This window comes from Sparus aurata, chromosome 7, assembly GCF_900880675.1.
Source record: "Sparus aurata chromosome 7, fSpaAur1.1, whole genome shotgun sequence".
In the NCBI taxonomy this organism is placed as follows: Eukaryota; Metazoa; Chordata; class Actinopteri; order Spariformes; family Sparidae; genus Sparus; species Sparus aurata.
Window position 1 is genome coordinate 33,158,759 of NC_044193.1, and position 13,553 is coordinate 33,172,311.

Sequence of the window (13,553 nt, forward strand, 5' to 3'; positions counted from 1 at the left end):
TAAAATGTTTTTGCTGCTTTTATCACAGAACTTTCCAACAAGCTAAACATCCCACTTTAACTGAAGTAAAGCTGGTACTGCTTACTTTCCTACTGACATGGAACAACAGTTATTTGATGTCATGTTTATTTTCACCTGGTCTCCACCAACTCCTGATAAAGTATCTGTCTCTTTAGCTGATCAACGCTCCACCATGTTCACCACCCTGTCTCTCTCTGGGTCTGACTGCTGTTTGGTGCAAAGCAAGTACTGCACAGTGGTGTGCAGCAGGATGATCAGAGCTTTCTCACTGAAAACAGCTGGCTGCTGCTGCTGAAAGCAAAGATGTGCATTAGCTGATATGCACAATATTTTCAAATTGTAAAGTCCAATCTCTCGATACCGATTTTTCGTTTTTTTTTTAGCTGATTTGAAGGAATGTCATTTACATCCCCGACACACTGTCTGTGCACACACTTCAGACAGGAAGCACGATAAGTAGAAAATGCATGAATTTTCATTTTTCGGCAAACATGTATTTTAATGCTTTATCATTAATGTTCATTTATCTAGATGCAAAGACATCTAATTAAGTCAGTTAATATACTGCATATGTTATACTGTATTCATACATTAAAAAGGAATTTGCCGGTTAGGGACTGATGTGAATCACAAACAAGATTTAAAAAAAAACAAAAACAAAACAAGTTGTACTTGCAGCTAAGAACTACATGAGTGGTAAATTGAAGACTATAAATTCAGCCCTTATCTACTCCCCCCTCAGTATATGTGATCCAATGTTAGCCTCAACCGCCACAGTGTTTACCCGCTCGAAATGTACCGCTATAGTCAAGCCAAAAGTTCAACAAAGTTCAGGAGGCTTAAGACTGGAAATGTAAACCTGTAAAATTACCAGGTAATCTGTGCTAAACAGCTAGTTTTGAAAGGCCTTTGCACCGGTAAAGAAAAATATAAAATCTAATTTTTCTTGTATTGTGTCGAGTGTTGAGGCAATGCTGCCATCACAGGATAAGCCTGTGAAAGTGGAATTAGCCACTGACGACTCTGAAATGTTATCTTCTATTGGGTGCTTTTACTTAATTTTTGTACTTTCTACTCTTCTTTACACAACTCAGGTTAACACTGCTTGTCTGTGGTCTGAATAAGGAATTGTTATCGTTGTACAGGGCTTCTGCTGTTTGTTCTGTTGTTGTTATTTGTTGTGATTTGTGAGAACCTTAATAAAGTTACTTTGGGGGGGGGGGGGCACCCGGATCTTCCGTGATTAGCACAGGGAGCGTGTGCATCAGAGACTTCCACCAACCGAGCTGGCTAACTTCCAGCTGACTGCCCCTGTACTCTAAAATAGAGTAGACTAGACTAGAAAAGACTTTCCAGTTTTACTGGACCAAATGGCCGAAATGATGTCAGTGAAACAAGTCAATTAGCGGGGCTTGTGAGGCAAAAAGAAAAATATATCGTCCGTTTTACAGACGCTTCTTTCACTATGTTAGCTTATGGGAAAAACATAGTGATGGTGCCCAGTGCATCACGTGACTATGTAATCACGGGGTTTGGCCACTACGAAAACTGGTCTCAGAACCTGGTGCTCTTCCTGCCGAGCCTCCAAAAGGACCGGACAAACATTTCACAGAGCGGAACCGGAACCTGTTAGAGCGGATGTTAGTGGAAAAACATGTTCAAAAGCTACCGTTATTTGGCAACACTACTGTAGGTGTCACTTATTGCGTTAAGTGGAAAAGACAACCGCAAAAACACAGGGAAATTATATTAAATCCAAACAAGAGCCTGCTTTAAAAAAAAAACGCGGCTTGGTAGCAAAAAGTAACATGAAAACACAACTGAAATGATTTGCTGCATTGAATACAACCCATGTAACAAACCGGAAGTTTGATGTAACAGATGCGACGCATGAACGGAAGCCGAGAGGTGAAGCTCAGAAGAAATAAAGTGGAGTAAAGATTCTGTTTAGTATAACGCTCGTGAAAACGGTGGTTTGCTCAGTCGATCATCGACCATGGCGAGGCAGCGTCCCCTTGTACGTTAAGAGCGAAAGCAATACGACACAATAACTAGCGTTACCTTACACCGACAAACCAGTAACGTCATGGCTATTGCTTCAATGTCAACATAGGAAACGTTAGCATGCTCCACGAATTATTCTGTACCGCGTTTCGTCAAAGTTGATGTTGTCGTTACTGTAAATGACCCGCTGTGAACACTTACACGTCAAGTTTCACGTATTTTCATGAGCGAAGTGTCCAGCAATTAAAGACATGGATACGGTTCAGAGGTACGTTACAGTTACTCGGAAGGGAAATAACTAACAAATGTCATAATGTTACTCAAAAACTGAATTAATGTTAAGCAATTGGGAAACCTGTAGAGTGATGGTACTGGTGTTCCTGGTCCAAATTCAGTTATTGTATGTCCTTTGGTTTTAAATTTTCATGTTTGAAACTAAATTTGCGACATAATCACGGGTAATAATTTACAAAAAAAAAAAAAGGTCCTATTATTGTGGCAACTTGTGTAAGACCAATATTTACTATACATTTTTTGAATAGAAATCCAAACAATACTTCAGACATATGTCTGACCACATTTGATATGTTCAGATAAAGGAGTGATTCAACGTTTTTCAATATGGGGTTATTTGAGTTAGGAGTCAGGACAGCCTAGTTTAGAAGACTAGCTGTGACCCTCTGCTGCCAGTCTTACACTAGCATTAGAACGGTCTCTGCTTTGGCTGATGTTACAATTAAAGCAGTTCAGAATATATGATGAGGTTGATGTGTTTGCATGATTCTGTCTATTTTGGGCTTTGTATCCACAACACTGAGTGCACTTGTAAATTGCTTTGGGATAATGCTAGCTCAGAAAAATGTAATGTTTAAGGTTTAGGCAATATATTTATATTATATTGTTATTGTGATATGAGATTATATATCATCTTATATTTTTAATGTTGTTATATCACTACATAGTGTTGTCTCTCAGGTTTTAAAGGCTACACTACAATTACTTGATGTTATTTTCTGAACCTGACTCAGGATTTTATCAGTTGATAAAGATTAAACTATTTTCAGTTTAGTGCCAAACAGAACTTCTTTATCAGCCTACACCAGTGGTTGATATTTGACCTGCAGCCTGAGACTTGTGTTTTAACGCCTGCCTTTGTTATCTGTGATTTGAAAAAATCTGATTTCAACACAGAGAATGTGAAAGTGTGCGTCCTGCTTATAACTAGGTGTAAAATCCCAGCCAACATGGGTGTTGCTCTTGTCAGCTGCAGACAGCCCACTCAGAGCAGGGCCTGCGCTACACATTTTGGTCCCTCGGTAAGATTAGGATTTGTTGCCCCCCCCCCCGCTTCTCTAATCTGTTTAACACCATTGCATGTTGTCAGATGGATTTCGTTAGTTAGTGCGGCAGCTAATGTAGACCTATATTTATGGTTCCCCTTATTTATTTTTCCTCATTGAGATATTATGGTGGCGCATTTTGGAAAGCTTCTGTGTTTTATACAGGGTTCGTACGGGTGCTTGAAATCCGTGAAAGTGCTTGAATTTCAATGTTGTGTTTTCAAGGTCTGAAAAGTGCTTGGATTTTAGTTTAAGTGCTTGAAAGTGCTTGACATTATGTCTATGCTAATGTCATATACTCTGTCTTTCACAAAATTGGGATCAGACTGGATAGTTTGCTAATTACAAGGAGAAATAAAATCAGTAAGAGAACTGTATGTGGAGATGTTTCCTCCTGGGCTTCACTGAGCCTCTCTGCTCCTCTCCGCGACCTGCCGGCCTGTGTGTGACCCCGCCCCTTTCAAAGAGAGACAGCAGGAGATGACAAAATGCCGGGAAGCTGTTGTTTTAATAAGCGTTGGCTTGAAAATGATAACTACAAACTATGGTTAAGATAAATACTCAGTCAAAGAGAATCAAAGAGTGGCGTCATGCAAGGTCTGCAAAAAAGATTTGCAGATTTGTGCAATGGGAGAGTCTGCGCTCTCCAGTCACAAGAAATGTAAGTTAAGACTTTTTGAGTAACTCAGGCCAACACTGCACGTTAACACTTTATGTTAACCGCTAACGTTAGCTAAACCATAACACGCTAAATAATAATGAACGCACCACTAATCATGTTAAGTGACCTCGTTAGGTTAGCGCCTGATTGTCCGTGTGTCGTTACACATGCAGACTGGTAGCAATAGAGAAGGATGGCTGAAGAGAAGGTCGAATTTGATGCACCAGAACTGAAAGTGCCAGAGTCAGAAACTGACTGTTCAGTTTGTCTCTGTAATGTCACACCAGGCACTAACATACTTAAGAGCTTTAAGTGTGAAAAGGAAATGTTCACTTTTCTCCCATTTTCATGACTTAATTCTAATAAAGTAAGATTAGCCTACATTGTAAGGCCCTTTAGCTAATGTTTATGAAGTTTTTGTATGTTTTATCTGGATACAGACTGATGTGAAACAGATTGACGTTATGTCGCTGTTCTATTGGCTGATATATTATAGTCAGTAGCCCAGCAGCACTAACCTGTTGAGGCAATGATAGCTTACCTTGTTATTGCTAGCCTGGACGGGGATCTTGCTCACAATTTTTCTAAAAGACGGAGAATCCACTGTTGAAAGTGGCAGCATATCTTCGACAACATACTCTGCCACAGTCTCCTCACTTCTTGAGGTTCAAGCATCACAGAACGGGAGAGTGTTTTTGCTGCTTAGTTTTTTCTCCGCTCTCATCCTCACTTTGCTTTCTTTTGGTTACTAGCTTAATGTTAGTGTGGCACCGCTCTAGATGTTTCGTTAAATTACTTGTGTTGTTTCGCGAGGTAGAGAGATCTTTTGGTTTTGGACACAAAGTGCACGTAGCTATAATGTTCTTTACATCCTTGTCTCTGAGGAACTGAAAATAATGGGCGTATGTCCATCTTGCAAGTAGAGTCCAACTTGTCTGCTGCTGCAGTCGTCTTCTCCTCAATCAATAGTTCTCCAGCACTAACAGGAAGCTGTTGGCGAATTTGTATAAAAACAACACACAACTTAATTTCGGGTTTAAAATGCATTGTAACACGCGTTACTGGGATTTGTACCAAGTAAAATATTTTTTTTGTAATGCCTGACATTACTGCGTTACAGCAAAAAGTAATGCATTACAGTAATTGCATTACTTTTGTAATGCGTTACTCCCAACACTGCATTTTGAAACATACAAATTTATGTCAAAAAAGAAAATTACAGGGTGCTCTCAGGTCTGGGTCAGGACATCTGCAGGTGTGCCTGAAGAACGCCAAGTGGTTTCCATTGTTTTGGATAAAACTTTGTGTTCTCCTTTAATTTCTAAACTTTTTGCTATTATGAAACATCATTTTAGATGTTTACAGCATAATACAACCTCTCCTACTAGCCCGTAAAAGAACTGTCTTTAAACTTGTTTGGTGGAGTACTACTATTAGGAGTAGTGCAGCCCTATTCCAGATGCTCAGCCAACTTTGACTTACACCTACTGCTATGTGGCAGAGTGGATAAAGCTCATGTTTTGTGAAGCTGTGGTAATGGATTCAATTCACTTTAAGAAAATGTTCTAGTGTATTAACAGACTTCACACATGTGTCCGCATGTTTGACTGTATGATTGATTAACTGTAGTTTCTTCCGCTGCATGGTGGCAGAATGCGTAAAACACATGGCTCGTGATCACAAGGTCGGGGCTTTGAATCTTCATCTTCTCACGTTAAGGAAAAATTCCAATGTAGTTCAAACCTTCACACAGGCATACACACTCTTGATTATGCTGGGAAGGTTTTCCTTAAGGAAACTGTGTAATGGCATTTTTCCATGTACAACTGCCAGCCTGGCTCTGCAAGGTCTGACTCGATGTAGCACGGATTTGCATTTCCACCACAACTGGGCAATTTACTTGGAGATGTGTCTTTAATGATGTGCTTATCTTGATCCCTGCAGTACAATCGGTGAATCACTGTTAACCAAGTGACTTATCGATTTTGAATTGAGAAGCGTTTTGGGTCAAAAATTGATTCTGAACCGAATCAGACACCTACGAATTAGAATTGACTCAAATCATCTAAAGTTACATCAGTCCACCAAATTAAAATTATAGATCCCTTGCATTATTACTGTATCTTAACAAAAAGAAATGTATGTAAAAGTAAAACTGTAACATGTCTTACTGTTCCTGTCTAACGAGTCTGTGCCCTGTCATTGTTCACTCTCAGTGGGACCGGTGTCTTCTACCAGGCAATACCTGCTATTGGAGCTGATGGAAAGAACATCATGAAGCTGATTCCTGTACAGATGGTCAATGGACGATTTTTCCGATCCCCAATAAGCAATCCCAAAACCAATCCTACACCACAGAAGGCCGTGACCATAAGTATTCCCTCATCTCCTGTTCAGGTGGTAAAAAAGGCAGCTTTGAATCCTTCTGCCAGTCAGCAAGTTGTCAGAAAGCAGTTTTCCCTCATGAATGCTTTGCCTAATCAAGTATGTTTGGATCCTAGTAATTCAATAAACAAGCATTCCCTGCAGCAACAGACTGTGAAATTAATGGCCAAAGTAGTTCAAATGGCATCACCTGCAACTGCACACTGTGAGACATCAGGAAGACTTCCAGGTCAGCTCTCAGAGATGGTGCAATCTCCAGCACTCCCCAGAGGCCAGTGCCTTCAGATTCCCCCTCATGCACAAATGAGAAAAATCCCAACATCTGAACTCCCTCCAGGCACCAAGAAACAGATTTTTATCTGTCCAGGTTCAGGCGTTCTCAGTTTGAATCAAGACGAGAGTGCACGTCACTCGCTCGATCTGCTTTCCAAGACATCAAATAAAACTTCATGCGGACGCCCCTCAAAAGGATCAAAAAAACATTTAAAATTGATTCCAGCGGTTCCACAAAGGCCCAACAGCCCCATAAAGTGGATGGTTGAGGAAGAGGAAAGCTCAACGGCTCCAACTCTTAATCCTCTTCATTCTCCTTCTGTTACTTCAGAGATTCTTTCAGCTGTGGCAGAGAGAGAAAAAGCTAGTCAGCAGTGCCTTGATGTCAGTACAAAACCAGTTCCTCAGTTGAATCCAGGAAGATGTGCAGTACAGGAAAAGGTTACATTCACATGCAACGGGAAGGTGTTTTTTGTAGTCAAAAAGGACAGCCTACAACCAAAAGTGGGAAAAAGTGACTTGCCAACCACAGGAACAAAGAGTTATGAATTCAACAAAATGGAGGGACCATCATCCCAACCATCACTTGAGTCAGCTGCAACTGAAACAAGACAGCACCTCAGAATTATCATCCCAGATCAATCAGATGAGGTGATTGACCTTTGTGATGAAGATGAAAAGGATGAGTCGTCTCAACAAGCAGAAGTCACTCATTGGGATGAAGACAATGTAATATTTGTGTCATATATTCCACCCAAATCTGAGTCTGGGTCAGCACAGCATCTGATACTAAAGGAAACAGACCAGATGGGCACTCACAGACCGAGCAGTGGGACAGAGCAAAAGTGCCTGGATGGTCCAACGGGCACTGATGGCAGAGATGAAATCTGTGCTCTTGGAGAAAGGAAACCTGAAAACGTTGTCAGAAAAGTCAATAATTGCACGCATGTTTGCGGTTCAGCAGTGGTGAACATGCATGACGATGAAGGCTCAAACATCAACTGTCGGCAGAGTGTCGCCACCCAACAGTTGGAGAGCATGGATGTAGAAACAGAAAGTCCAGCAGACCCCAGCCCCTCTGATGGCAACAGCAGAGTATGCTCTCTAATAGGGAAGGATACTCCCAAAATGGAGGTACTTTGGACTACTCTGTAGTGTTTTCAAGCAGGAAAGTGTGTAACAATAGGACATTAAGATATTCTAACATTTAACTGCACAGGTTCTGTGGAGCAGTGTCCAGCACGTCATCACACAAGATTGTTAGGCCACTGCGCGATAACTTTTATCATTTCAGCAGGTAAAAATCTGGGATCACAAATAAAGTCCCATTAAATTTCCATTAGGGTTGCATAATTAACCTTCATTTCAAGAAGCTGCCATTTATTGATACAGGTCAAATGTGTGACAGTGCTGCAGAGATGCCCTGGGTACAGATCTTGTTCTCCAGATCAGGGTTCACGTTAGCACACTTAGAACACAATACAGACAACCACAAAAATGCTGACATTTAGCTCCATGGGCCAAGCTTCAAAATTGTATAAAATAACATAAAATATAGGCTTTTGCAAGGTACCGTGAATTAGTTGCTTCAACGTGAATTTTTCCAAGAAAATCCATGACATGACATGCCCTGGGTGAGTTGGTATGGAATGACCCTGCTAGGTTTTTGTGTTTGAATTTAGTCAGTCAAATCTGAGAAATATGACAACAAAGAAGTTTTTCCCAGAAGGATAGCTTACAATGATTTGGTCTTAAACGCAGCTACTTACATTCTTGAAACTTGAGCTCCTGTGTTATACTGACTTCACCAGTTCAGCATTTTATTCCACTGTAACAGTGAGGCCTTTAAAGCCTACTGGTTATTTGTCAATGGGGTCAGTAGGTGATTTTTAGCAGGTGCACCCATTTTAAAGAAGTGTGTAGACCCAATAACTTTGGTAGAAAAGCGTCACTAGAAAGTGTATTCCTCTCATAGGTAATGTATGTGTTAGCAGGCTGTGGACTGGTAGTGTTGTTTATCTATTTTTTGTATTTTAAATAGTGTTATTTCTTCTACTTGCAGAGCTCTATGTATCATACAACAAGTTTGACATCTTCACTGGCACCAAAATCCTGTCAGTTGGCCGACCATGTGTTGAGACAGATGTTTAGGATAACAGCTGATGTGAAAATCTGCCTGCAGAGGATTGATGAGGCGTCAAATGGGTTCACCTGGACAGTGGAGGATCATCATGACCCAGTGGGAGGGTTGAAAGAGAAAGAACTTTCTTTACAGAACCTTAACAGTCCTCAAGACACTGACAGTCTCATCAGTGTCAAACAAGTGAAACTCCTCAACACAAAACCTCTCTCTGCTTTCAACTACCATTCAGGTCAAAGTTCACTCAGGGGTACATCATGTGATGTTGAAGCCGAGCCAGTGATTGGCTATGTGGAACCCATAGATGATGACATCCTCAGCACAGAGGAAAAAGACATTCCCAATTCACAAGACTGTGTGGATCTGAATACAAACACAAGGAGGATGGGAAGAACAAGAAAGCGCACATTTTGTCCATGTTGCATCCCTGGTACTCAAGTTCCTGCAGTGAGGTCCAGTCCAAAGTCAGTAGAGACAGAGAACTGGTCATGTCAGACAGAGCAGATGAGTAAAAAAGGTGGAAGAACAAAGACTGTGAGAAAAGCTTTTAAAACATCTGGAGGAATCAGCTTTTTAACAGCCAAGAACAGGCAAACCAGTAAGACCTGCAAGGGTCCAGCCAGTGACAGTTTATCCACAATGTCCATGGACTCTGATGAACTAAACCAAGAGGAACAGATCAGAAAACTCAAAGAGCTCCTGAGAGAGAAAGAAGCAGCGTTAGAACTGATGAGAAACAGCATGAGTTGAGATTACAAATATTTAAAACTCAAAGATTCGGACAAATTTAGTGAGAAAGTAGCTTTAGTATATAAACTGTTATGCTATTTATTTTCATTGGAATTAACGAGGACAAGTATGATTGCTTCAGTATGGTGTTGCTGAAAAGTTGGCATTAATTAACATTGATATAACAGTGAATTTTGTCTGAAAATGGGGATTTGTGCAACACCACTGTGGCCAATCAAATTCCAGCTGTGTATGTTTGTCAGAAGGAAGGTAGTTGCTGCCTACAAACAGAACTCATGAAATCAGAACAGTGTGCTGTGTTGAAAACTGTATGTTGAAATAAACGTGTTAGATGCTGTGATCCGACCCTCACTGAAGTTACAGAGCAGAACGAGACAGACACCATTCACCGTTACAAGACTACCATCAGCGTGACTGGCTGTTTGTTCTGGCTCAGGTGTGTGGTGTTGTTGGAGCTGGGGGGGGGGGGGGGGACATATGCCGGGTGCTGGTCTCATCTGCCCACATCTCTTCCAGCTTGTGTGTCAATTGTTATACAATTAATAAAACTACCACAGATACATTTAATCTAATCTGTGTTACCTCTAACACAACAAGAGACCACAGGACAAAATTCAGTCTTTGGTATATACATTTATTTGGGGTGGTAAAAGACCACGTCTAAAGCGACAACCCTCCGACGTCAGTGAAGAGATGGTCTCTCAGTCTCTAATTTTTTCATACAATATTCTTGTTCTAAAACAATTAACTTAATCCTGACTCCATTACCTGTCGGAAAGGGGATCTGGTTTCTCAACTATAACAACTCACCCGGACTACATTTCAAAGCTCTTTCCATTGTACCTGTACGGTCTAAAGAACTGCCCTATTATACTGGAGAGGATTCACTAGACTTGGACAATATATGGACCATAATCCTTGCTTCTTCAAACCCAGATCATTTTCAACTATATTCACAGGGCATATCTCACTCCAAGGAAAGGCCATTTCATGAAACAGTTATCACCTAACTGGACCTTGTGCCCAGCACCCATGTACTGTGGATACAAGGGTGTTAAACTTTTTTGATACAAGGATTGTGCTGGTCTGTCTGATGCACTGGCGATGTTCTCCCAACATCCCACTCTTAACATGATACCTTAAAGCTTGAAGTCACAAAAGCTCATTGAATTATTACATATGTTGACATCAAAAAGGAGTCATCGGTGGCAAAAACACGAGTTAACGTTATGGTTGGTATGGTTTTGTTGCATTTCATATTGGTATGGTCTCAAAGATTCAATAAAAGGTGGTCACAAAAACAAAACAAAAAAAACACCTTTGGAAATGAAGGATGCAAAACTTGCCTGTCTTGTTCCTACTTTACAAAATAACAAATATTGTATTAGATAGTAAATATAATTTGACAACTCAAAAGGGACATCAAAACTCCAAAAACAATAGTGATGCCGCTGGTGTTCTAAGGGTTATAAGGGTTTGGGGTTATACTTGATAAATGGTTTGTATGTTGCGCTGCTCCATTAGGTCGAAAGGGGAGTTAACCTGTTAATGTTTCCAGTATAGGTGCAGTGGTTAGTGCTCCTTGGTTTCTGTGTGGAGTTTGCATGTGGAACACTGTGAGGTACAACTGACCATTACATCACTTGGTTCTCAAATTATACAGTGTACATCGTTAAGATTTTCAACTTGAATAGTGTGTTCATCAAGATCTGGTGTGTGATCCAAGTGTTCCCTCAATTCTTTTGAGTAATGTATACAAGATAAATGCCAAAAAAGGTTTGAACTAAACATTGAGAAAGCAGAAAATGCTGCCCCTTAGTTAAAGCAGAAGGCTGGAAATTTCAGTTTGACTTCGCACTCAAGCGCGGCAGGGATTTTCCAATCCCATAACAAGGCTAGCTGCTTGACTTATGTTGAATAGTGGTCAAAGGAGCGGCTGTAAAAACTCTTCCTCTGCAGTATTGTGGAGTAAGTGAAGGTTTACATTATCCCATCTGTTCTGATAGTTATGACATTTAGTCCATCAGATTATATATCTTTGTGCAACGATTTAAGATGAAATCAGTGTACACTACTGCCAGAATGATCAGCCCATAAGACTTTCTGAAGACAACTTGGTGATATTTCAATTTAACAAAATGTCATTAAATATTGTCCTTATTGGAATATAAAAGCTGACTTGCTTGCATTTGTATACATTATCTGTACCAAATACCATATTTAAATACAGTTGCCCAATAGAACCCCTATTAGTCCGGTGGGATAGTGAAAATACCGTTACAGAGGTGATAAAAGCACCAAATTTTGCATGGTGTTTCCTTAGGGTCTATAGTGTAATTTTGGCCTAGGAGCCCTCAGAAAAATAACTTTATATTAGCAGTATATCATTATCAATGAAATATGCTTAAAACACAGTGATTTTCAAGTTCCTGCACAAGATAAAGTGTTCAAATGAGTCCCAAAGTTAACATTTTATAGTTTTATTTATGTGTATGAACTTTTACATAACTAAAGCTTCAATACATGACAAGTATTGAAAAAGTATAATCTTTATTGGCCCTGTAATTGATAATTATGAGTCGTTACAGGTGCATTTGCAAAGAGGTGAGCAGTCTTGCCAGCCCATAGAGCCCCATTGTGAACCCGGAAATGTTGAGTACACCAAAGTTTTATTATATAAATGTACAGTGCGGGTCCCCAGTATTAAGAAACTGCTGGTTGCTAACTTGTATATGTTGGGCAATTTGCATAATTAGCATTATTAGCATTAATTAGCATTGATCGCCTATATGCTTGGCCGATATGGACAATATTGGAGTGCTTTTGGGGGTTATTAAGGATGCTGAATCCATTTCTGACATTTTCAAAATTCAAAATGACAGTTTAAACCAAAAGTGGCCATATTTCAACTCCCGGTGGACCGATTTTTATTAATTTTGAGTCGATTTTGAGGTTATTTATATGCTTAATACATTGCACCTGCATTTCAGAATCAATCGAGCACAATGTCATTGGTGTGAATGTTGAGACCTAATATTTCTTCAAATTGGTTCAGTTCTGCTTGCGTTTTTTGGCTGCTCAATTTTGTGTGATTGTCACTGTGGTTACTGCATAGGGCAGAATACTGGCTGGATGGAAAGATGGGCAAAACAGAGCTTTTTATATTTGGATAATATCATCTCAATGCAAGTAAGTTGATCAAATAGAAGCAGATAACAGTGATTACAGTGTGTTTGTAGTGCATATTTAATTTAATATATATATATATATATATATATATATATATATATATCTATATAGCTACTTATAATCATATATAATATATATATATATATTGAGTAATATATAGCCTAATATCTCTATAGCCTACTTCTAAACCATCTCTCTCAGTTAAAGTCCGTGTAAAGCAAATTCAGCCATTTTCTTCTAAACACATTAAACAGGTCATAAATGTATTTCCTTAAAACATGTAAAAAGCCATTCAACCATTCAGAATGTAATTTTGGAGCTAGGCTCACAAACTGTTTCACGATTTCTGTGTTCAGGATTTAATGGGCGGGTCAGAAATCACGCGGCCATGATTTGCATAAACCCGGCCCTGCTGCGGAAGCCATATAAATACATTCAGCGCATTTGCTTCGGAGGTTTTTCCACTCGCTCTTGAGTCATAGCATCTCTTACAATAGTTTGCAGCTAGCTAACCAGTCGGCTCAACAGTCATGTCTCCTCCACATCGCTCGTGCATCTTTCCTGGATGCCACAGTGTGCAGGGTAACGGCGCTGTTAGCTTAATTAAGTTTCCTAAGGACGACAATGTAAGGAAACGGTGGATCGATTTTGTCAAGAGGAGATACTGTTGAGAGTTAAAAATCACCACCATCACCTGTCTCTGCAGTGTCCACTTTACCCTCGATAGTTACAGCAACTGTCACCAGGTAAAGTCTGAATATCTGAAGAGTCTGTTGACGCTTGTCAGTGG

The 13,553-nt window shown here is 40.0% G+C and overlaps 1 protein-coding gene across 1 annotated transcript; it reads left to right on the forward strand.

The window, feature by feature from the left end:
- The first annotated feature begins 1,614 nt into the window (after positions 1-1,614).
- lrif1 (ligand dependent nuclear receptor interacting factor 1) lies at positions 1,615-9,914 on the forward strand. Its single transcript, XM_030422778.1, has 3 exons — positions 1,615-2,293; positions 6,243-7,818; positions 8,747-9,914. Exons 1-3 carry the CDS (start codon positions 2,277-2,279, stop codon positions 9,572-9,574), a joined length of 2,421 nt encoding a protein of 806 aa, XP_030278638.1. The 5' UTR covers positions 1,615-2,276; the 3' UTR covers positions 9,575-9,914.
- The last annotated feature ends 3,639 nt before the right edge of the window (positions 9,915-13,553 follow it).